At 37.6% G+C, this 25,156-nt stretch overlaps 3 protein-coding genes across 8 annotated transcripts; 1 reads left to right on the top strand and 2 right to left on the bottom strand.

Moving 5' to 3' along the window:
- Positions 1 to 635: 635 nt before the first annotated feature.
- LOC127794062 (mitogen-activated protein kinase kinase 2) lies at positions 636 to 6,682 on the top strand. 3 transcript variants are annotated; one of them, XM_052324946.1, is made up of 9 exons: positions 636 to 802; positions 910 to 994; positions 1,901 to 2,035; positions 3,170 to 3,394; positions 3,492 to 3,674; positions 3,783 to 4,006; positions 4,541 to 4,586; positions 4,682 to 4,774; positions 6,257 to 6,682. In XM_052324946.1, exons 1-9 carry the CDS (start codon positions 723 to 725, stop codon positions 6,257 to 6,259), a joined length of 1,074 nt encoding a protein of 357 aa, XP_052180906.1. In that variant the 5' UTR covers positions 636 to 722; the 3' UTR covers positions 6,260 to 6,682. The 3 variants fall into 3 exon arrangements, with proteins under 3 accessions (XP_052180906.1, XP_052180904.1, XP_052180903.1); XM_052324944.1 differs by having other exon boundaries at positions 6,183 to 6,682; XM_052324943.1 differs by lacking the exon at positions 6,257 to 6,682 and having other exon boundaries at positions 4,682 to 4,884.
- Positions 6,256 to 9,471, bottom strand: LOC127794061 (protein phosphatase 2C 77-like). 2 transcript variants are annotated; one of them, XM_052324941.1, is made up of 5 exons: positions 9,340 to 9,471; positions 7,905 to 9,227; positions 7,495 to 7,818; positions 7,294 to 7,399; positions 6,256 to 7,146 (listed from the first exon to the last, which is right to left on the bottom strand). In XM_052324941.1, exons 2-5 carry the CDS (start codon positions 8,613 to 8,615, stop codon positions 6,809 to 6,811), a joined length of 1,479 nt encoding a protein of 492 aa, XP_052180901.1. In that variant the 5' UTR covers positions 8,616 to 9,227; positions 9,340 to 9,471; the 3' UTR covers positions 6,256 to 6,808. The 2 variants fall into 2 exon arrangements, with proteins under 2 accessions (XP_052180901.1, XP_052180902.1); XM_052324942.1 differs by having other exon boundaries at positions 7,905 to 9,224; positions 9,340 to 9,462.
- A 2,744-nt stretch (positions 9,472 to 12,215) lies between these two features.
- On the bottom strand, positions 12,216 to 24,198 carry LOC127794587 (uncharacterized). Of its 3 annotated transcripts, none has more exons than XM_052325819.1 (12): positions 23,882 to 24,198; positions 22,948 to 23,243; positions 19,612 to 20,406; positions 19,397 to 19,491; positions 19,242 to 19,292; positions 19,058 to 19,146; positions 16,324 to 16,926; positions 16,004 to 16,078; positions 15,077 to 15,147; positions 14,916 to 14,973; positions 13,376 to 13,649; positions 12,216 to 13,195 (listed from the first exon to the last, which is right to left on the bottom strand). In XM_052325819.1, exons 1-12 carry the CDS (start codon positions 24,116 to 24,118, stop codon positions 12,582 to 12,584), a joined length of 3,258 nt encoding a protein of 1,085 aa, XP_052181779.1. In that variant the 5' UTR covers positions 24,119 to 24,198; the 3' UTR covers positions 12,216 to 12,581. The 3 variants fall into 3 exon arrangements, with proteins under 3 accessions (XP_052181779.1, XP_052181780.1, XP_052181781.1); XM_052325820.1 differs by having other exon boundaries at positions 19,400 to 19,491; XM_052325821.1 differs by having other exon boundaries at positions 19,612 to 20,355.
- Positions 24,199 to 25,156: the final 958 nt, after the last annotated feature.

The raw sequence follows: 25,156 nt of genomic DNA, 5'->3' as shown, positions 1-25,156 counted from the left end.
ACCTGTATAAAGTCTTAATTGAACATATCAAACTAAAATTATTATTTTTTAAAAAACAAATTCATAATAATAATAATTATGCATATATATTTCAGTATACTTTAAGAAAAATAATCCAAGATATAATAATAATATAATTAAGAGAACTTATTTTTTATTAATTAATGTAACAGGTGGTGACTCTTATATAATGGACTTTTTTTTTTGTGTGTGTGCTTATTTTGTAGACTGAAAACATGTACAACAAAGAAAATGATTTTTTAAGCGTGGAGGCCCACATTGGTGTGGTTGGGCCATGTTCACGCACTCAGCCCAGCCCAGCCCAGTCTGTCCTTCAAACACAAAGTGGGCTCCATTTCTAGTGCCTTCATTTGAAATTATTGAATCAATTGATTAATTTTGGTTAGTTGTTGTTTTTTTTTTTTTTTTTTATAAAATTCGATTTTAATTTTTGAAAAAAAAATCAGGTTTTTGGTGTTTTAATGAATTAAATGATGGTATTTCATTTTTTAATTTTTTTTTTTTTAAGCAATGGAAGGGTCAAAGTCGCAGCTGCTTCCTCCTCTTTACTGCCATGCTGATTGTTGACTGCTCCTTCACCAACCAGGCAACTACCAAGTAACAAAACCCGCACCTCCATTATTTTATTTATTTAAACCCTTGACCTTCAATTTCTTCATTGCAGACTCAAGAGACACGCAGAGGGATACGAAGGAAGAACCATGAACTTGAAGAAGGGAGTTCTAGGCCCTAACCTCAAGCTCTCCCTCCCTCCCAATGAAGCCTCCTTGTCTAAATTCCTGTAACTCTCTCTCTCTCTCTCTATATATATATATATGTGTGTGTGTTTCGTGTTGAGACATAGAATCTGTCTCTCCGGCTAATTGTACTGTACCGAATTATGTGTAGAACCGAATCCGGAACGTTTAAGGACGGCGATCTACTCGTCAACAGGGACGGAGTTCGGATTGTCTCACAGAGCGACCACGAAACTGTAAGATTATTCGATAATTCCACTGCAGAACGGGCCGAATTTGATCCGTGTACAATGTCATCATCCACAGTGTCGCTGTCGTAGTTTCATTATAATCTTGTTGTTTTTAAGTGTTCCTAGTGTCGTAAAGATCGAATTGATCCTGTGCCGGAAGGATTCCTCGTTGTTTGAGCAGAGATTAGTGTTTGTTTCAATTAATTTAGCTGCTAATGGACGTTTTCCTGGTGAAATTGCATGATGATTTATTTGGTTACCTGATTTGCCGGTCTGCCTGTTTTTGCCGAGCGCTACACTTTTAGTTAGGGTTTAACGAGCCAACTGCCAACGTCCTAGTTTACCAGTATATTTTATTATCTTAGATCCAGATAGCCTGCTACATGATTGCAAACCAGCAAGTCCTCAAGTACTAGCTTTTTAAACCATTCACACGTGATTTTTTTTTTTCAATTTTTTTGGGTCATCGTGTTACTATTTCAACTGGTCCTATTGAGATTAAAAAGTGTCAATTAATGAAAAGAGATATCTTTTTCTGTATTTGGTATATGCACATTTATGGACCTGCAACTAGCGATGAACATCGATAGTAGTCTACTGTGAAACTCTAGGATATATTAGGCTGAGGTAACTCAACTGAATATGTTTCTATAGAAAATTGGCTACTTCTCTCTCTCTCTCTCTCTCATATCACAGTGTCTCAAAGTGAATGTAATTATTGTTTGAGACTTGAATTGCTAACTTGTATGTAATAGATATAAAACTTTGCTTAGTGTATATATATATACACATCTGCTAGCATTGAACCTAATTTTAGCACTTCTTAATAAAAAAGTTGCATTTGCTTATTTATGAATATAATCCACCATTGTGGGTTTCTTATATGTTTTGTGCCTGTGAATTTCTTTACAGCCTCAGCTTATACAGCCATCAGACAACCAGATAAGCTTGGCTGATTTTGATGCAATTAAAGTCATTGGTAAGGGAAATGGTGGAATTGTGCGACTAGTGCAACACAAATGGACTGAGCAATTTTTTGCCTTGAAGGTACTTTACAACTTGTACCCTGAACCTCTGAACCTGCATTACCTCCATTTTCATCATCCACACCACAGCCGCCCCCCCCCCCCCCCCCCCAAAAAAAAAAAACAAAACAAAACCAGCCTAGAGAGGGTGGGGGTATCTCGTCATTCTTTACAATGATTGTCACAGCACTTAAGTTTAGCGAGCATACTGTTCCTGCTTTTATTATCAATTCAAGCATTATACAGCAGAACCGATAGAACAGAACACTGGAGACAGCAAAGGGAAAGAAAAGGGATAAATAGCTCCTGCCAAAGCTGGCAGTTGTCTCCTGTTGTGGGGAGCAAGTTTCAGGGAACACTTGTATGGATTACCACTGTCCACTGTGGTAATGGGCTTATCACAGTTTTGCTAGATAGGGTAAACATATGTGGGTTGATTTTGTAAAGTCGTATTGTCTGATCAGTCAGTCAGCTAACGTGCTGTGGAAATTGGATAAGACAGTGTATTATGACCTTCATATTTCCTACAAGTTTGATGCTAACCTGTATAATCAGTCTCAGGAAATTGGCCAAAGACAGTTGATTTAAATTTGTTGTATTATTATTTTATTATGTACTTACACATTTCTTTGTTTTCTGAGTTGATCACTTGATTTTAGAAGCGTTTTGCCTCTCTAGTTGCAGTTACACCACTACTTAGGATTAAAATTCTGTACTACTAATTCCTTATGCCCTAGATTGTTCTAGGTGGTTAAGTTCTGTAGTTGCTCCATTATTTAGGATGAACAACCTCTGTTAGGATTGTTGCACTTACTCATACGTCTTAATTTGCCTCAAATGATTAAGGTAGCTAAACACAATTGTTTTTGTGCATTGACAGTTAAGAGACAATTGCTATAGCTCTCATAGTTTTGGGATGGCAAGACAGCAGTAATCAGAACAATTGCTCAATTTATTCAGAAAGTTCTAACAGTCTACATGCATGAATATTGTATGCTCTCTTCATGTTACTACATGGCCCTGCCTATTTTCTTTGGCCTGGTGTAGAAGTTTGATGTTCTATGGGTATAAGTTGCACCAATATTCCTTCCACTATAACCTATGGTGCTTAGCTGTTTTCTTTAAGATTGCATCTGATCTGTTCTCCAACATTCAGGCCATTCAAATGAATATTGAAGAGTCTGCTCGCAGGCAGATTGCAAAGGAACTGAAAATTAATCAGTCGTCACAGTGTCCATATGTTGTTGTCTGTTACCAGTCTTTCTATCATAATGGTGCAATATCCATAATTTTGGAATACATGGATGGTGGATCCCTTGCAGATTTTTTGCAAAAGGTCAAAAACATTCCAGAGGCATACCTTGCTGCCATCTGTAAGCAGGTGGGGAAGATGTTGCATTAGTATTTTGATGAAATGCCTTAGTCTATCTATGGACATGTGAAGATATCCTTTACACGTTCTTTTATCTTGAATTCAGGTGCTCAATGGTTTGTCCTATCTCCATCATGAGAAGCACATTATTCACAGGGACTTGAAGCCTTCTAATTTGTTAATAAACCATAGAGGGGAAGTCAAAATCACTGACTTTGGTGTAAGCGCAGTATTGGCAAGCACTTCTGGACTGGCCAATACTTTAATTGGCACGTACAACTATATGTCTGTGAGTTCTTGTTATGTTTCTTTTTATTAATTTCCATCTCCAAAACATTTTTTTGCTCTATGTTATTCTGCTTTTAAGTGTAAAAGCTGGTTTGGTTCTATACTGTAGCCAGAAAGAATTAGTGGAGGCGCATATGGCTATAAGAGTGACATTTGGAGCTTGGGGTTAGTTTTGCTCGAGTGTGCAACAGGAAAATTTCCATATTCGCCCCCCCAACAAAGTGAAGGATGGGTTAATATGTTTGAGCTTATGGAAACCATAGTTGACCAACCTCCTCCCTGTCCACCGGAAGATCAATTTTCACCAGAGTTTTGTTCGTTTATTTCTGCCTGGTAAATATTACACTTAACAGCATTTTTGTAAATTGTGTTGGCAATCAGAAAGAAACCATCTGACAGGTTTGGACATAAGTCCTCACTTATGTCATAAGAATGTAGTGCCGGATTCCATGCCAATTTTAAGTAGTTATGACAGCGAGTTTGTTCTATTTTAGCGTTATGGGCTGGAATACGGAGAAAATTACTAACATGCCATTCTTTCATCTTGATTTCATGGTTTAGGTTTTGTTGTTGCATTTATTTTTTTTAAGGACTTTATTCTGAATCTTGTATTCCACATGCTTTTTTTTTTTTTTCCTTTTTCTGGGTAATGATTTCTTTTTTAGGTAAAAATGACTCGAATGATAGTCATGTTCCATAACCATGCATATATGTGACTTAACATTGTGGCATCTTGACATATGTCTAGATCAATTTTTGTTTTTACATTACACCTTCAGATGATCCATAGGAAGCAACTGTGACTAGTCTATAATTGTGTTATTTTCATCTTCATTAACTTGTATTGTTTGTTTCTGTATATTTCAGCTTAAAGAAAGAGCCAAATGATAGACAGTCTGCAAATGAGCTCTTGGTATGAACAAGGGCTTATTTTCTTTTGTTTCTTTATCTTTTATGAGATGGTACCTTACAAGTTGACAAATTTATTGTGTTTCTTGTGATATCCAGGTGCATCCTTTTATCAACATGTATAACAACGTAGATATTGATCTGGCATCGTACTTCACCCATGCAGGATCTCCACTTGCAACGTTTTGTTTGGTAAAGTCTGGAGCATCAAATTGAAACCCTAAATGTGTAGCTTATATATCCAGCTCCTTGGAGCAATTGAAGTATTCTCATAATTGAATGAAACTATTATCTTTGGTATATACTGACTTCCCCCTAGGTCTGGAACATAAGGTATCACTGAAATATCATAAATTAAATATTCATTTGGCAGAGTTTGTTGGTGAATGGAGTTAACTGAGGGCAAAAAATGATTACTTTGTGCTCACTTTTGCAAATTTTTGCAATTGGTTAGCAAAAAAAAAAAAAAAGAAAGAAATAAAGAAAAAAAAGGAAATGTTTGCAATTAAAGAATGGGTCAATGGTAAACCTGTTTGGATTAGAATTTTTCAAGTTAGGAATCAATGCAATTAAGGAGAAATGAATGAAGGCTTGATGCTTGATGCATGCGTGCACACGCACACACGTCTAAACACTTTATAGGGAATTGAGAATGCTGGTTTGTGGTTTGTTTGGATGCGAAAGTAAAGGGCAATTCGAGCTCTCATGTTGGAGAAGTGCAAGACAAGAGGGAAAAGGTATAGATGCCTGGCGGTGATGTTTGGAGCTGGTGGACGTTGGAAGGTAGGGTTGGTGTTTTGATTTTGATTGGTTAAGTTGGGGGTGGTGCGTGGTGGTTGTTCCTAAGTAGGCTTTTGAGGGGAAGAAGGAGAAACTGGGAGGTAGTGCCACCTATAGTGAGATTGGGGTTGTGCGATACAGGAACGTAGGGCATGGTGTCGAATGGAACGTGGTTTTCTCAGTATCTTTTGAAAATGGTCATTGCCATTATAAGAGGTGCCGGTGGCTGTGGCCACAGTGAGAGGCATGGCATTGGCCCCAAATGACTATTTTTTTGGTTAATAATATAGAAAAGGAAAAAACAGTATTAATGATTAATTCATTAAATATAATAGTTAGTGTGTGTTAGTTGATTTTACAGGTAAATGCGGTGGTTTATTTATTACAATAGTAAATTTGGCAGCAATTTTATCCATTTTATTTAAATATTTGGGTCATATATTGGAAATAACAATGGTATTTCCAAAGTCTGTAGTTCTTAGGATTAGCACAGTAGTTCACATATCTTCTGCCTGTTGCAAGCAAAACATATTTCCTTTCAAAGGGAACGAAATCTGCTATGGAAATCAGAGAGTAACTGTAGGGATTATAAAAATCAAAATGCAAGAATAATGTCTATTGTTATCTTGAGCGTGGCCCTTGTATTAATCAATTGTTGCACTGTGGTTTCTATAGTAAGTTAGATTACAAGTTTTCTGATTTTCTTTTCAGCCAGAACCTTAAGTTTCATTGTTATTTTTATTTAGAATCAATAAGTTACGCTCTCAGCATCGCCCCATCTTTGAATCTTTAACTGTCATCATATCCTTCTCTCACACAGCTTTTCTAGTCGCGTAATTTTACTTTGTTTTGGATCATACATTGAGCAAGCGTACGACTCCTTTATTTCCATAGTGAGATGCCGGGGGAGAGCACAAACAGCGAAGAAACCCGTTTTGGAAGCTAGGCAAAACACCCCAAGCCGTAAAACTGCAATTCTGAAGGTCATTCTTGGAGAGACCAGCATTAGTATAAAGCATCATCGGTAAGATTACACATGCTTCACTGCCAGTGGAATCGGGCTGAGGAACTGCTGCTATTTCAGAAATAAGAGATATGGGAAGAATAACCACTTGTGCTCTATCATTGTGATAACTTAAGAACACAGTCAATTTGTTTTCCATTTGCATCCAACAGTGTGATTACTTCTCTTGTGATGTATCTTCAATTAGTTGCTCTCTCTCGCTCTCTCTCTCTATTGTCTTGTGTAATGTCCATAGATCGAGAGAAGAATTATTGAATATTTTTAGTAGTATATAGCCTATTTTGGTACTAGAGTTACAGTTGTGCCTCTTCCTGAAGCTGAATTCCAATTGAAACGAATTTTTTTTTATATCATCATTTCTTGCTATGTCAAAAGAAGAATAAAGAACAGGAAAACCAGCTCTAGACGACAGAGAAATTACTTCAAGACTTTCTCTTGAACTTCCTCTTGGCTTTTAAGTCCACCACAATCACTGATATGTTATCTCTGCTTCCCCTGTGGAGAGCCACTCTGGAGAGGTACTCTGCTGCATCTTGAGACGCCGGGTCAGCTCCCTTGCCTCTTTCACCGGCTGCCGGACTATCGCCATTTCGCTTGTGCCAGAGAAGGATTCTCTTCCGAGCCACATCGCAAACCTCTTCGTTTGTCATCACGTCCCACAGCCCGTCGCTCGCCAGGATCAGGCACTCGTCTTCTTTCTTTCGGGGAACGAGCATCATTTCCGGGTCGGGAATCACGTAGGGTTCCAGATACCTGTCGCCTGAAGCCAGCAAGAACAAACGGGGTTTGTGTTTAAGATGGAACGAGAATCGTCATAAGCGAATACATGTCCCGATTTAACTCCGTGTCAGCAATTTATTGGAGACGTCTTGAATGTATTGCCTAGTAATATGAAATTCATACATACCAATCGACCTTGACATTGCAAGCACGCCGGAAACCCGGAAACCGTCCCACTGGATGACTTTGCCTCCGGCAGCTTCAATCCTCGCCCGCTCGTCTTCTCTATTTGGCTACAAAAGGGTAACAAAGATTAAAACCCTAGATGCCAGTCTTAACTATATATACAAGTGAAAATACAAGGAAACATATGTTCAACAGTCCCTACTTTATGGTCTACAGATAATGGAAGAGGGGCTTTTCCCCGGCACAGAACTGCCCTTGAATCTCCACAATTTGCAACGACGAGGTGAGTTGGACAAACAATGGCGACCACAGCAGTCGACCCGACAGCATCGGGGGCGACTGGCTCAAGTCTGCCCTCGCAAAGTCCCCCAACTTCAGCATCCACTCTCTGGAAACAGTTCAAGAAGGCTTTCTCCCACTGCTCCTGCCAATTACCGGCAGTGCTTCCATTATGGAAATTGTCCTTGGCTGTTTCCAACTCCTCGGCCAAAGCCAGATGAATCCGATCCCGGCAATAGTTAGCAACCTTATTGAACAAACACGTAATATCTCGATCTAAGGCATAAGCAGAAAGAAGAATGGAAACTAAAAAGGAGCATGAATTGTTATTACCTGACAACCTCCATGTCCATCGTAGACTCCAAAAAAATCAGCTGCTATGTGGGTTAAATCCTGGTCGATGCCCATCGTAGGGATTCTTAGAAAGCTTGGTAAAGCCGCAATAGCGTCTTCCATCTCCGACATCTTTCCACACACAGATGTGAACCCCCAAAGGGGTACACGACACATCTGAGACTCGGACACACTCCGGCTGCCTGTTCTGCTTATCCTCTTGTCATCCCCTGCCCCGCTGGCAAAACTAACACACTCTTCCCTCTTCCACGTATCAGAGTCAGCAACAGCTCCAACGTTGCTCGAATTCTTATCACTATTCGCTCGCGATTGCAGAGCTGCCGCCACAGGGTCCTCCTCTGAACCTGCTCTATCTCGGTCACACAAATCACTGCTAATGCATGGAAGCAAGGCACTTCCGTTTCCAGTCACTGCATTTGTATTCTTTCTCCCATCCCTGAAATCTGATACGGGCAAAGGCACTCTTGCTACAGCAGCCTCAGTCTCAGGATTACTACAGTCATAGCTTTCGTTTCCAACGCCCATCGACAGCATCGGGAGCCTGGTTGCAGGGGTCTCCGATAGCAAGCTCGTCTGGTTAGCTATTAGGTCAAGCCCAGCGATTTCCATGTGAGAGGTTAGAGATGACTCATCATAGATCAAGTTACCAAGCATAAAAGGCACAGCAATTGCTGATGATATCTCCTCCATCTTTTTCTCTTAACTCCAGAAATTAAACCTTGCAGATCCTCCTTGATCAAATTGAACTACCCTTTTCAATTTCTGTTATATATATAGATATATATATGTCTCCTTTTCTTTTTTGGGTTGACCTCCAAATCCAAATCAGAAACCCAATAACGAATTAACAATCAAATCTACACTTGATTTGGGTAATCAAATTTACTGATTCTTGATACAGTAGTTCATCAAGCACAAGGACAGATTATCAGGAACCAAACCCTTATTTTTCTCTTCTGATTCAGAATGACAAATCAAACTGGGCATAAAAAAGGATGTCCTAAAAGTTGCCAAGAACTAGCAGCTAGAATAAGACAAATAGTAGCGAGGGGGCACTTACACCAGAAGAGAAACGGGTAAAAAATCAAGAAATTGCCCAGGAAAGCATCAAGGCTTCATCCCTTCAAATAATCTGGATCAAAACCTCTTCTTTTTTCCTTTCTTTCTTTCTTTCTTTCTTGAGATTCTCTCCCACAAATAATCAGAACAAATACCAAACGACTTTTGAGTCAACACCCACTACTACTCCCAATCTCCGAGTCTCCTCCCATAGAATTTAAACACTAGCAAGGGTTCTAACTTCTACCACCAAAAGACAAATGTAAAAAGAAAACAGACAAAAAAAATCAATGCTTATATAATAAAATATATATATGTAATGTTGTTGTATAAGCGAGAGAATTAAGTTGCTTACCGTTTCAAAACACTGCATTGATTGAGAAAAGAGGGGAAGCAAGAAGAAGACCAACAAACGGGAGAAACAGAGAGAGAGAGAGAGAGAGAGAGAGATGATGAATAAAATACGTGCATGTGTCCACCAAGAGACAGTCCCATGTGTGACAGCATTTACCTAAGTTTGGTCATGTGGGTCCCGCCCAAGACACCAGGTGTCACCCCCATGATTAACCGAACCACCTCTGATTGATCTTTTCGGTGAACCAATTCAATCACCTTGATATTTGCTTTTGAATTGCACCTAATCTATTATACTTTTGGATCGATGGGTCCCACCGGACTGTGCCCTTGTGCCACGTTAATGCCCTCAATCTTTCTTTAATCATGTTTATCATCATGCTATTCGATGGGTTTAGTGGTAAAATGCTACACTTACATTCTCTATTATTAGGTTTTAAATAAGTTTTCGTAGATTTATTTAATTTAAATGATTTATAAATTATCATACACACTTGATAAATTATTTTTAAACATGCTTAAAAGGTCATAGTGCGAGAATAAAGAAAAGAAAAGAAAAAAAAAAAAAAAAAAGTTGTCGGATGATATGGGTAAAGCCGGGGGGGTGTGCAAGTGGTTCTTGGTGATTGGATGGGGGTATTTGTGTAAATTGGGATATGTTTGGGGGGTATTTGTGGGAATTAAGGCGTTTGACTACATGCAGTGCACGGGATTAGGGGCCATTTGGCTGGGAAAAATATCTCTGATTCTTCGCCATAAATCTTGCGCTGAAAGTAAGTAAAACACTGTCGACATAGCAGGCTGGGGTCTATGGGTTCCTGCCACGTGTTCTAATCCTGAGGGGGGTGTATCTATGAATGCAATCTATTCACGTGTGTGTAAGAAAAAAGGACTCGAAGGTCCCAATTGTAAGTAATTGTAGGTCTAATCTTCGATGCAAAATCTGAAATTTCTCACCTTAAAATCTCTTATACATTGTCTTATAGGTGTAGGAGAGATTAATTACGGAACACGATGATCTCTAAAGTAGAAGACATAATACATAGTGTCCGTAAAGAATCACCCTCACAAAAAGATAAAATTTTCACACTACAATTACCATAAGTCGAATCTACATCATTGAATACAATCTTCTATCATGTGAACCATTTATGCTACGGACGTGGCGGCGTAATTGTAGGTCTAATCTAACTTGATCCCAAACTGTCTGATCTTCAAAGTTCAAATATTTCAATTTTAGAAAATAATATTTAAAAGATGTTTGTGATATGAAAACAGAACTGCAAATAAAATAAATCAAAACTTTTAGTTCAAAAAAAAAAATAAAAGCACAAAAATATAACAAAAAAAATAAATTAAACATAAAGATGAGGGCTGTGTGATATTGGTTTTCTATTTTTTTTCAATTTTTTTTGTAAAAAAAAAATCATATTTTATTTATAAAAAATTGAATGCAATTTGCATTTAAAAACAAAAACAGAAACAGAAACACTAAATAGAGTGTATTCGGGTTTAACTCAACTTTCAGCGACCGTCCATTAGCAGCCAGGCCCCTTCATTAATCTAATATTAAATAAACCACTAATTATTATTTTTTGATAAGAACAATAAATTTTTCATTATAAATAATTTCTTAAATATATTTAATCATGTAACAAGTACACAATATTTTTTTTATTAAATAACATAATCAAATTTCATTTTTAAATGTCTAAAAGAAGACTAACGTTGTTGAACATAATAATAATATTCAACTTCTATTTTATTAAAGATAAAAATAAAGACGAATACATATAAACCAAAATATCCAGAAAAATAGAATAAAAATACTCTCTCCCCTAAAATCCCTAGAGAGTTCCTAAACCTTTGAATGCATGCATGCATGCTGTTTCATTCAAAACATCTAACACTGAAACTTTTTTCTTAATTAAAAAAAAAAAAAATCAAAAGGTTATATTTATGGTTCTCTTAGACTTTGCTATGACTCTATGTGACCTACAAGTCACCTTTAAACTTAAATGAACCTAAAAATCTCTCCCCCATGACTTGAATTGCTGAAATACTAATTGGTCTGACTTGCCCCGCTACACATAGGCAAATCAGTTCATTCAAAACATACTCAGTGCAACATGTCTAGTTGAAATCAAGTTGGAGGAGTTGCTAGGGCAATGCAGCATTTGTACCAACCCAGACCCACAAGCAACCCATGCTCCTTGCATAATCCACCACCACACCCAAACCGAATTGAGGAGAAACTGCAGGAGGAGAAAACAATTGACTATTTTTGTGTTTTTCTCGCACTAGCATAAAAACAAGTACAAAGCAACAAAATATGAAAGAAAGGCACCGAAAACGCAGACCAAAAACATTAGAAAAATATTATTGGTATATCTTTGTGTATACTTTGGGCTACATAAAAGTATACCAATGATAAAAAAGTCTCTCATGAGACGCAGAGTATTTTGATCATAATACTCTCTTATGTAACTCAAAATATACAAAATGATTGTATATCTAGTATGACATTATTCAAGAAACACATATACCAATTGGCATATGTACCAATTTTTCACCATGCAAGAACAAACAATATTATTCAAGAAAGTTGTAATTTCCTTTGTGCTTATCCTTAACCCAAACTCACCATTTCCTTGTATATCCCCCTTTCACATAACCTAGAAAAATATTCGCTCCTCATCCTTCTGGAAACCCTAAAACACAAGAAGCCCACTAGGTGTTCCCAAAGTCCTTGAATGTTTTTCACACCCACAATACCCAACACTAAACTAAATCTTCTGTCTTGAGAACATTCAAAAGATTATACTTATAGGCCTCTTTTAAGACTTTGCCACCAGCTATTTGGCTACCACTCTCAGCTACATGGCAATTACATATCAAATTGAATATACCCAATTGAAACTTCAATGAATTACAAGTCAACCACTCGGCTAAATATATACAACCAATTGAAACACCAAATTACAAATCTTCAATATATCAAATACAAATAAAAGCAAGCCAACAAGATGGAGAAAACCCTACAACAGCAACAATTAAACCAGCAACCAAACGGTTCCAGGGCCTCTACCTTGCCTTCGAGCCAAGGCATCATTGGCGAAACTTCCTATAGATTTACTCAAAATCCTTCTATATAACCTAACTATGCACTGGATAGTCGAACAAAATTCTGTTTCACTATAATTAACAGAGGTATAGGAGGAGGAATAGAAGGAGAAAGCAACTTTAAACCACCAGATTTAAATCTGCTAGGTCATCCATTGGAATTTCAAGGCCTGTGCAATTCTCCTGATCTTGTAATCCTCCATCATCATCATCATCAATGTTCAACCATGATTGAATGTCCTGGCCTTGAACACCAAGAATATCAAAGGCCTCAGCATCATCCAGTCCAAACCCATCCCTTTCCTTAACACTGCCGCTTGTAGTCGTCTCACTTGACTTTGGAACTCTAAATATAGCTTCAGGTTGCTTGTCGAGTAGGCTACTGACAGAAGCAGATAATTTCTTAGGTTTTGCTTTAGACTTTCTTTCCCCTTTAATACTGCCTGATACCAGCTGACCAATTTCGGTCGTTCCATTTTCAGATAACAACTCTCTGTTGTTTTTTCCCTTTTCCTCCTTATCCCTCTCACCTCTCTTCCTTTTTGCAGTGTGTGAAGGAGAACCTCCAACACCGGAAACAACATTGAGCAACAACTCCCTTTTCTTTGCTTCATTTGACCAAGTATCATCCATAGCAATTGTTCTTTCAGATGAATGGTTTGCAGAAATGAGATCATTAGAGGAATAACCATGATTATTGTTGAGAGAGGCACTTTGCTGTGTAACCATTGAACCTGCAGAAATGATGAAATTACAATTAGATTTGAATTACCATATGGCAAGCTAAAAGTATCACCATATAAAATCCTGTAAAAGAAGTCTTAACCAATTGAAGAATGCTAATATGGGAAACAGATTGCTGTGTATAATGAATACATTGCAAATATGTACCCTGCAACCACCAAATAAAGTACCTGAAACTAGCCCTTCCAAGGAACAACCAAATGTGTTGCCATATTGTTTGCTAGATTCATCATCGGCAGTAGAATCCAATGATTTACCATGATGGAGGTGGGACAAACCAGAGAGGAACATATCCCTATATAAGGGCTCACTGAAGCAGCTCTTGCCTGTAGTTTCAAATTTTTGGCATCTTCCTAATGTTCGTTTAACAAATGCTGAAGCTGCTTGTTTGGCCATCTTACTACTGGCACCCTTTGCCCCAGAAGCTTTAGGACCCCAACAAGCCTGCTTAACATAAATAGAGCAAATCTCATGCCTATATTAATCAATATAAAGAATTTGTAACAGCAGCATCATTCATACATAAACAAGGTAGTGGATCTCTGCATACATAAACAAACGACTTTTCTTTAAATAATACTATTTTTCAAAGGAAAAAAATAACGAAACAGTATTAGTTGATAACCAATCTAGTACTAGGAAGGCCAAATGCATAAATGCACTTCGCAAGTGCGCTTTTTTGATCAAATAATAGATGCAACTGCCAAGAGCATTTATTTTTCTATCATTTACCAAGTTCATTTTTTTATGAAAGCAATAAATGCTCTTATCCAAGGGTATATATTTGAATAAGACCCCAGATATAAAAAAATAGTCAAAGCCTGTCCATTTACTATTCCTCCCATTCAACCCCCCCGCGGGGGGGGGGGGGGGGGGGTGGTAAATACTGGGAATGAAATCAGCAAAGGTGTAATCATAAGCCGATATCAGGGTTCATATCAAGCAACAAAGGATGGTTAGCGGATGGGCATTGGCCAGCATTGCAAAATCCAAAGGGCAGTGGATTGTCTTCAATGGGAAAGCTTATGAAAACAATTATCATTTTCCTTTTATAGGTGGAAATAATACATAAGCCATGTTTTATAGAGTTCATTATACCAAAGGGAACACTTATCACTAACTTATAGGTGGAAATATTACATAAGCCATGTTTTATAGAGTTCATTATACCAAAGGGAACACTTATCATTTTCCTCTTTTGGTGGTCGGAGGATTTGTCTTTCTGTATAGCCCGCTTCACTTCTATAAATGAGATTGTTTTGTAGATAGTCATCAATAGCTTTTGTATCTTTGTACAGGGTTCAACCCCTTTAGGCCTTTAATGATAGTTACACTCTCAATTGTGAAGGGAAAAAAAAACCACCTACATCATTTTTTATATATAATATCGTAGTCCAAGGATAAACATATTTCCTAAACTCTGTGTGCTAGAAGTAGCTTCTTTACAGACCTAATTTTTTATATTTGTAATATTATAAGTTATATTCATCCAGGGAAATTGCTTCCCCAAAACTTTGTGTCACAAGAAACCCCCTCATGCATTGGGAAGATGGGGAGACGAACATTATATCCTCATTTGCATATTTACTCTTCAGAGGGAAGATGAAAAGAAAATTAAGAGACATCTATTAAATCCCAATGTAACATAAAACCGTGCCTTAAAAAATTTCCAAAATTTAAATATAATTGCAAAAGTAGGAGGGAAGATACCTTATACTTTTCATAAGCAAAAACTAGAAGCTTGTTAAGAGCAGAATGCTCGAATTCCCTATACAAAATCAAGATGTGATTCTTAGCAACACATTGATCAAAAGGTTGAGAAAAAAACTCTTTTAAGTCCATCTCTCATTATATGAAGAAAAAATCATTACTTTTCTTGACAAGCCCTTGTCCCCAGAGCAGAGCTTAGCAGTTTGCCAACGAATGCTTTCTTCTTGGTAACCTATAATTGATCAACTAAACATGAGATGAAGTCCAGAAGGAAATAAACATCAGTTCAAAATAGAAACTTCATAAAAATCAAGTAGCTACATAACTGAGGTAGGAAGGTTCATAAAAAATCTGATAATAATACATCCAATAAAGGTAATTTCTTCCAGCTCCCATCTAAAGGCATGGCAATAGTTGAAGGAGAAGAAAGCAACAAGATTTAATATGCATGAACAGGAGAGAAGATAGATGAAAATGAAATCCGAAAGGAAATAAACATTGTTTAAGATAGAAATTCAGAAATAACGAATAAAAATAAACGAGATACAGGAATTTCATGGATAATCTGATGATACATCCAAAACATCGAAGTTGTTTCCAATTCAAGTCAAAACAACTCACATGGCCATGAGAAAGCTATGTGTCTGAATATGTATAAACAGGAGAGAAGACATAGGAGAAGCCAGCTTGCCTGCTACAGGTCAGGTCTCCAGGTGGTTGTTCTGGAACCAGGATCCAAATCCACCATCATGAGGGTTTGATCAGATCAATTGACATCTACAATGTTGAGCCCCAGAGGCAGGACAAAGGCAGATAAAGAAACCAAAGCACACAAAGTTGTGCACCATTATAATGTGAGCCTAAAAGGAACTTATATACACTGGTGCACACAATGTTCCTGTGTACAGTAGTAATGTTTCCTATGGGCTTGTGGCATCTATTTGCCAGTAATATACACTTCTACTTATTTCCCTCCCTTGTTAATACAAACAATAAAAGGGGGAAAAAAGTGCTGATACAAAATCAGGAGAACAAGAGGGAGACTAAGAATTGATTGATGGTGCTCTTGCTTTGAAATTGGAAGCTACCTGTTCATGATACTTGTCCTTGAGCTTACAGATATTGTTGCTAATTTTTTCATCCTCCACTCGCAGTAGATCAGGCTGAATAAAGTGAAAAATGACCATAAGAATATGTTAATGAAATAAATGAAAATTTAAAACTCTCTCCTACCCCCTCACTGAAACACACTCACAGAATTTGATCTTAGATCAATTCCCTTCAGCATAATTAACAGAGAGAAAAGAGTTATTTTTGTTTGGGAAGGGAGGGGGTAGGTTGGGGGGAAATGAGAATGCAGTCAATGCGGATTTTAGTGTAAACAAGGTAAAAAAAAATGACAGCCTACCAATGGCTCTGGATAAAGTCCAACACTTTGCATCTCCAGAATAGCTCTTTCATTTATGGACAGCTTACCATACTGAAACTCAGAACAGGCCATATTAGATGACAATGCTTGATCAGAAAGTACACCAGTTTGTAAACATTCCAAATTTGCACGAGTCCTTTTCTCTGGTGTGGCCATTATGTCAGCATCTAGCATGTTGTGCTCAAACTCATTAAGGGATCTCCCTTTCACAGTTAACCCACAACCACTCAAATCAGCATCTCTAGAGCGCTGACATTTCCCTGACACCCAGAGATTCAATGTACAGTATGCTAATGCGTCCAGCTCATGTTCAGTTCCATGAACATCAAACTCCAGGTCTTCATTTCTGCTGTAGGGCTGCTCTTCAATCCCTTCTTCTAAAATTAGAGCTGCAATGAGTCTCTGGCAGAGGGGAATTTCTTTATTCATAGTTCCTGGTGCCAAACGATCAGGGACAACTTTTTTGGTATTATTGAAATCTCTTTCAGGCTCAATCAACCCAAATTCATTAGTAATGCTATCCGAACTGTCAATGACTGGTGGTACAGATGTCGGTTCTTGTGAAGTGGGCACAAGATATTCCTGTTAGAAATTGGAAAATCAGAACAATTCTACTCAAAGCCCTATGGGACCTTCCAAGGTTTTAATATGTAGATGATCATCCAGGTTTTGTAACAAATGGCCACACAATGGCAGTCAACAAGGTATTGCATCCAAATCCAACGAGAGACCAAAAGAACGCCCCAAACACAAAGGTCACGATGCTTCAAAGAACATACTACCGACAGGTGGTACAATTCCAAGTAACACAATAGGGCCTACTACAAATTGGTATTCACAGTGCTACTTAAACAGTCAAAAGCATAAACATACATGTAAATGATGCATACAAATGTAACAAGAAATTCTCAATTATGAGGAACTTGTTAAAAACAGTTAATCAAACAGATAACAATGAATATCAACAAATGGTTGATCCATCTGTGGGGTCTAGGGATTAGGAAGCTAGACTCTCTACACAGCATTACTAGGAAATGATTATAGAGATTGCATTTGAACCTAACAAGTTTCGGAGGAAAATAATGGTTGAGAAGTACCAGTAATCACGTGGGGGTCAGTAGGGAGGCATTTCTTGTGCGGTAATCTTTTTCCTTCAACAGCCCAGAAAGTTGTAGCAAGAAAACTGGTATGGCAAGAGGCCCTATAAGCAAGGACTTCCCAGATGGCCCAGATCTTTTCAACATTAAAGGCATAGAGACATTTCTATGAAGGATTCCCTCTCTCATTTGCAGAGGGTATTGTGTGGTCTCCAGGACTGGGAATTGAAATCTAGGAATGCCTTCTTCAGATTACTAGATGAGCAGCCTAATGACAGGCAGATAAGGACAGCTGGATATTTCACCCACCCCCGGGGTGAGTATCTAGAGTGGGAATAGAGAACAACTTTCCTTGAAAGGCTATCTGAAAAGTAAAAATGCTGCCAAGCGTGTCTTTCTTTGCCTGCATGGCTTCCACATGATTCTATTCTTACATCACTGATAACCTACAGGAGTAAAGATTTATTGTAGCTGACCGGTGGTTCCTCTGTAAGGAGGGGCAAGAGAGTTAGTGGACCCCCTTCTTTTGCACTGTCCAATGACACAATAATTGTGGGACACTGGTTTTCTTTTCTAGATATTAGTTGTGGAATGCCCACCACAATGGACTTGCATAAAGCACAGCCAAGGAGCTTCCAAGAAGAGGATCAAGGTCAGTTTGGAAGCATGTGTTTGTGCATGATGTGGTGCATCTGAAGAAGAAGAAGCTTTTTTGAAGTCTATACAAGTTTTGAAGGGAAAATTCCTTTTTTTTTCACTTCTACCTTTGCCTCCTTTGTAGATGAGTTTCTTGTTCACAAGTGTTTGGTTGTTCAAGGTTTCCCCATTTCAGTGCCCTTCCTGTTAATACAAATTTACTTGTCAAATAAATAAAAAAAGATCAACAAAAATACACTTTCACTAGTACAAAGGTAGTAAATTCACCAATCATTTCCACCTTGTCAAAATATTACTTCATCACATGGTAGTCAACATTTGAGTCACCTAAGTACAAACATCATTTGAACCATAACTTGCAAATATTCACAGTCCAGGGCAAATGAGCTGAGTGAATACGCATCCCTTCTTTGCATGGAAATTTATTAAATGACACTCAACAATGACAAACATAATCATACTCTACAGTACATAAATTGAATCAACCAAACAGTAAAACAATGACAACAACAATAAATAAATGGATAAATTTCATGCAGCACCTCTGAGGTTTCGGAAAAAAGAACCAACCATTCTGTATTTTTAGAAACAAAACACCATTTACTTCTTTCTTATAGGGAAAGTAATTTAAAAATACCAATATAAATTATCAACACCAGAATTATGATAAGTAATAAATACCAGAAAGGAACCAGACAACAAATTGGTACCAAGTTATTCATAACAGATTATTTTATTATGAGATTCCCACATCACCAAACTAAAGTGCTTCTGAATGATGTGAATCCTTGTAATGTCTGGTTCAAAAACAGAACCAAAATGATAACCATACCCAATATGATGGACAAAAACAACATATCAAGCCTTTATCCGACTGCATGCGGACCCAATTTGATGGAGAATATATTAAAAAGACGCATCTTATGCAATTTAAGAGAAATAAATCACAACCCAATCACCTGTTGCTTTAAATAAGCTATGTCTACATCTGATATAAAACTGAAGTATGGCTCCATCTGCCTCCAGAATGGACTGGAAAAGTTATGAGCTGCACCAAACTTAAATCAATCATCCACAAATATTTTTTTAACCAATACCTAAAATGAACACAGAAAATGAGGAATTTATAAGTTAGAAGAATACCAGAATTAAGGACAGAAGCTGCAGCAACCAATAGCTCTTCACGCTCATCATCTGAACCAAGCAAGTTGAGAAAGCATCAGGAAACCAGAAAAAAGTACTTTTGACAAGTTTCAGAATAACTTGTAAAAGTATTATAGTATAGAATCTGGTCTAACCACCACGAAAATAGGTTGCGGCATTGGTTGTAGCACGCTGATGTGTATAAGCCTTACATTCAGAAAGTTTGTGGGTTAGTTGACGACTTACTTTCCTGAAAATAAATAAAAATCTATTGTAAGCTTTTAATCATCAGGATAATAATCAAGAGAGGAGAAGGGCAAGGCCCTTTATTGACAGAACCTAACAAATTGAAGAGGTAAATGTACCCAACCTTTTAATCTTGTAAAAACCAAGCCCAACACTTCTGAGTTGTGTGGCTGTTCCTGAATTACCTAGCTTTTCAGCTACCATTGGCATGAGAGATCTTGTGGATGCAAAACCTTGCGTAGCCCTCCCTGTCCAACCAACACTGCCCCCAAGCTCATCCCCAGAGAGAAATTTATTCTTTCTTAGTGGCAACACCATGGATGAAACCTTCTGCATGTTATGACTGGCCATCTCCTCCAACTCATCAGTCTTTTTGTCCTTACCCAGATATTTTACTTCAGCACCCTCCAATTCCTCACTTTCTGAAGATGCAGCAGCAGGAAATTGGTCAGCTTTGGTGTACACTCGCCCCAGAGAATTCCTGGACAACCTCCTCTGTAAACCTGACCCATTTTCTTTACCAGCAACATCAGATATGGCATCAAAAACAGGGGAATTATCATCATTTGAAACTACAGGAACAAAATTTCTTCTCCTGGCAGTGCAGGAAATCTTTTGAGCCCAGTTCCCAACTGGAGGTGAAGAAGACCACAGTGATGGCATTTGCCTGCGGTTGTTAGCAGCAATGGCAGCAGGGAGCTTGAGCGTACAACGAGAGAGCTCCCAGTCATTAATAGCAGTAGTTTGCTGAAGAACCTGGGACAACTTGTGCAAGACATGTGACCCGGTTTCTGGAGCCCTATCATTTGAATTCATTTTTGTATTTGATATGCGGCTAGCAGAACTGAAATCATTCCTGACCTTTTTCCTGTAAGTTGTAAGATAATGGTAGATAAAACACAACCACCACATGGTCAGACTGCAAGAAATTAAAGAAATGAGGTGGAGATGGCCCTAGACAACAAACACTATCCTTCAATGGAATAGGACTACAAAAGGAAAAGGACCGAATACATATATATATAAACATAACTTGGGGAATGATACAAGCACCAAATTAGTGCAACTAAAAGGAAGGGTGTTAAGTTGAGGAGCTCTTAGATAACTCAATCAATGATTCTTGTTGCCAATTCACTCTCACTCCTCACCCGAAATCAATCTCAAACAACAGAAAATATGCAACTGTAATGAAAGACAGAATTAAAGGAATGAAAACAGAAATGAAACAATCAAACCACAATCACAAGAGGCGCAAGAATTATCCTGGTTCAGGCCACGGAAATGGCCCTACATCCAGCCATCAAGAACAAGAGCAATTCCACTAGAAACCGAGTGTAGAACAGTTATAAGAAGTCCCTCTCTTCTTCCTCTCTGACCCACGAATTCACTGCACTCAAGAGAGATTACAAACACTCTTCTTTACGCAAAGTATTTCCTCTCTTCTTTACAGCAGTCTCACTCGTATTTAGAGACTTTTGGAATGATCAATATCTCACTCTTCTATCTCTATTCCACCCGAGTACAATCTTCTAGGAGATTACAAAGACTTTCTTGGACACAAGCCTTTCCTCTCACACACACTGCACTCAATCATAGAGAATGAATGATCATCTTTGGCTGCCCTGCCCTATGTCTCCTATTTATAGACATTATGGGCGGTAATTACAAGGTTTTTATTTAGCCTACACACAGACCGAAACACCCCTTATAATAAAACACCTAAGCTAGACTCTACTAACTTAGAATAAAACCAGCCGCTTCAAACACTCGAGACATCTCCTGTTCTTCTTAACCTTTTGGACTGTTTTCTCAATGCAAAACACCAACAAAGGGCGAGTTGGAGATTTTCCCATTTTGCCCCTCCCCCCCGCCCAATTCTTTGTTTTTAGAAGGGACTTCAAAAACAGGTTTTCAAGCATGAATAAACCATTGCTTATTATGCAAAAATATCACACATCACATACCGACATATATGCATCATGTATGCATGCTTGAGATATGATTCAACATAAACAAAAACCATGGCCATGCTTCATGCTTGTAAATGAGAACATATTCAAGCATAATACTTGAATTTCTCAGTCCACCATTCTAAAGCACAAGTACACCCTTTACTTTTAAAACTTGCTTGGAGAGTTGTTGAAGAAATGCGGAGTACTTGCTGTTCTCTTTCTCTTCTTTTCTTCTCCTCTTTTTTCCTTCTCTTTCTTTTTCCTTCCCTCTTAGTTTCTGCTTATCTTTTTTCCCTGTTAATATTAGTATATATACACACACCTTGCTTTGTACATCATAGTGAGATTTAGTTTTCAAACCATAAATTGTGAATAAATTCCTTGTTTTGTGTTCCACATGATATTTACCTTGATAACCACATCCGAAGTGTGTGAACACAGGACACAGCTCATATACCTCTTTTCTCAACTTTTATGTCAAGTCTATAGCATAATCTTTTATGACTTTTCACAGCTACCTATCTTTGTTACTTCCTCTTTAACCAAAATATACATTTTCAGATTTTCCTCATTACAGCATACATGTAGAGTCTTGCAATAAGCTATCTTGATCTTGATTTTTCTTCTACCCCCTCGCTCAACCACCGAGCGTCTTTTTAGTTTGGAATTCTTTTCTTCAACCAACATAAAACAATTTTAGTTATATTAACAAATAGTTGTAGACATCTTAATCTAGATTTGACTAGTCTCATCTTCTACAATTAATCTCTTTTATCATGCACTCCTCCTAGAAATGACATATTTTACCTTTTACATTCTATCATTTGATTTTTGAGAGTCTGTTCTTATCATCCTTCCTCCATTTTCTTATATGAATGTCAAGTACCATGAACCTATGAGATGGTGTGGGAACTTTATCTTATCATTTCTTCACTAAATGGTTGGGTCAAGAAGGGCATCTTGCATAAAATTTTGCCACGTTCTATTACATGGATTTGGGCTGTCAATGTGACTTTTAGAAGTCAACTAACATCACGAATGTCATTCCATTGATCCTAACTTAGTTAGGATAAGGTGCAATTGATGATGATAATGTCAAGTACCATAAACCCATGTTTAGTGGTTGGGGCTCTCTCCTAACATAACTTTGCAAGCCTATACAAAAAAAAAAAGAACGATGGAACTAACTATTCCAACCAGATCCCAAATCCCCAAGTCCAACCCTATCCACAATTATTATTAGAACATCCCTATAAGCTATATTTGAACATCAATATTATCTCTGTTTTTAACATATGTTCTGTAATAATGTGCAAGGGAGGGAGATATTTTCCATTGAATACCTCTACTTGGCAAGGACAATATGTAACATTCCTAGGTTTCACAAGGATATATAATGTCAACACCCAACAAGGGGAAGCAGTCAATTTCTTGTTGAAATGTAAAGCAAGCGGCACACCCAGGCCAAAATTTGAGATAATTTACGTGCCCAGATTAAGAAGTATTACCTGAACCCACGGACACCATTCAACCTTAACTGAACATCAGCGGGAAGTCTTGGCTGCACATCTTGTTTCAGTTCCCTGGAGCGATTTGTAGGTTTTATTGTCATCATGCTAGGAGATGCATCTGACTTTATCCGAGATTGCTTCTTTTTCATTTTTGACTTCTCCCAACCATCAAGACCAATAGATAGTGTTTGCTCTTCATCTTGAGCTGCAACATTAATTGGAAGTCTCAATTCTTCCCTATCCCCACCCATACACTCAGATGACCTAGCAGGAGTATTTGTCCGCACGCCAGTCTAGATAAATTAGAATCCAAATGTCAGTAAGTCCCCTCCGGAAAATATTAGGTTCTAGCTAAATGAAATAACATGGTGGCTATTAGCACTAGAAAATTGGCAGCATTCTCAAACAGAGCAGGAGATAACGGCAAAGAAGCCACTGATATCACAAAATTAAAACATGAAAGGAGAGATTGCAGTGAATACCTAAGAGGAAAAAACAAGAAACAAATCATGTTATATCTTGTAAAAGCAAAAAAAGAAAAGAGAAAAGTTATACCGAGAATGTAAGTATCAATACAATCGGATAGAATTTCAATTACACATAAAGGATACTGTTCATAAAGGGAGTAGCTGCAAATGTGAGCACAAAAATGTGTCCGTCTTAAGACATTCATGGAAGAACATGTAATTCAGTGAAAGAAGGAAACCGACCAATATAGAACCAATAAATGGCATTGTAACGAGTACCAGGGAAGCACACATAAAGAAAGGGAGTGAGAGATACAAACCCTAGCATCCTTCACAAACAAAAACTAGTACCAGGGAAGCACACATAAAGAAAGGGAGTGAAAGAGAAAAACCCTAGCATCCTTCACAAACAGGAACCAGTACCGGGGAAGCACACATAAAGAAAGTAAATGAAAGATACAAACCCTCCTAGAATTCTTCAAAGAAATTCGCGTGCGACGGTCAATTTTGGTCCTTTCTTCTGGCTTTTCTCCCTCGAGTTCGAAACTACTCGAAATGGCATGAATTTGCGTTGCCATCTGACCTATGCCCGACCCGATAACTTCCCGGCCACTACGGGGCAAGAAATCGGATTGTTCCATAGGTTGAACAACTGATCGCGATCGCTTCCGCGATGGAACGCTGGGCAAACACTTCTCCATTGCAGATTTCGCTTCACTGAGTTCGCCCCCAATCTCTCATCTCGAACTTTCGGAACTGAAAGAAATTGTCTAAAACCTCTGAAAATATCCAGGTTTTAAACAGGCAAAAGTAAAATATCTAGGTTTTAAATAAATACCAAGTGGGCCGGGCTAAACTGCCAGCATATCGGGCCATCTTGGAGGCCCTGGTAAGCCTTTCTGAAGTTTAAGGGATCAGGCCCATAATAGTTATTTTAGTTTTTAATTTTCATTTATACTCCAATTTGTTATATAAAGAGAAAGAAAAATAGATATATATATTATAAATGATCATAATATTCAGTTAATCTTATATATAATTTTATTATTATAAATTAATTAAAAATAAAATACTAAATTTACCCTCAATTGAAAGGAAAGTAACACCCATTAATAATTTAAAAGAAAAAAAATTAAAAATTTAACCGTATAAAAACTATTTCATTTTGCTTTTGTTCTTTCTTTCATAAAAAAATTCTTAAAACTCGTTTTGTCCAATTTTTGTTTTTAGTTTTATTATTTCCTTTTGAAATTTTCAATTGGTCCCACTTTCCTCCACTTAAAAGTAAATTTGGTATTTTTATTTTTAATTAATTTATAATAATAAAATCACGTGTCATTATTCAATATTAGCCAACCCATTATGACCATATTTTCTTTTTATGATACGTCAATTTAATTTTTTTATCTAAAAACTAATATTAAATGGATTTTCAAAAAAAATAAAATCACAAGAGAATTAAAATTTCCAAAATTTATAAATTGTAATTAAATTACTATACCACCATAAATATTAAGGACCTACGCCCTGCCACCGACCGCACCTTAATTGCCCCGCGTCGAGGATTCGAATGGTGGGAAATGGATAGGAGCTGACCGAGGATGGTCATACTTGCCGAGGAAGACGAGGCGTACGGCAGGGGATCGACCCCAATTCAGTCAACCAGCAGCTCCTGCTAACAAACAATTATTATAACTCAATGCTACCTCATGTTCACACTTAAAAAAAGGTGGATACAA

The sequence above is a fragment of the Diospyros lotus genome, chromosome 2 (assembly GCF_014633365.1).
Source record: "Diospyros lotus cultivar Yz01 chromosome 2, ASM1463336v1, whole genome shotgun sequence".
Lineage (NCBI taxonomy): Eukaryota > Viridiplantae > Streptophyta > Magnoliopsida > Ericales > Ebenaceae > Diospyros > Diospyros lotus.
The sequence above is the reverse complement of the archived record's forward strand: the minus strand, read 5'-3'. Positions and strand labels throughout refer to the sequence as shown.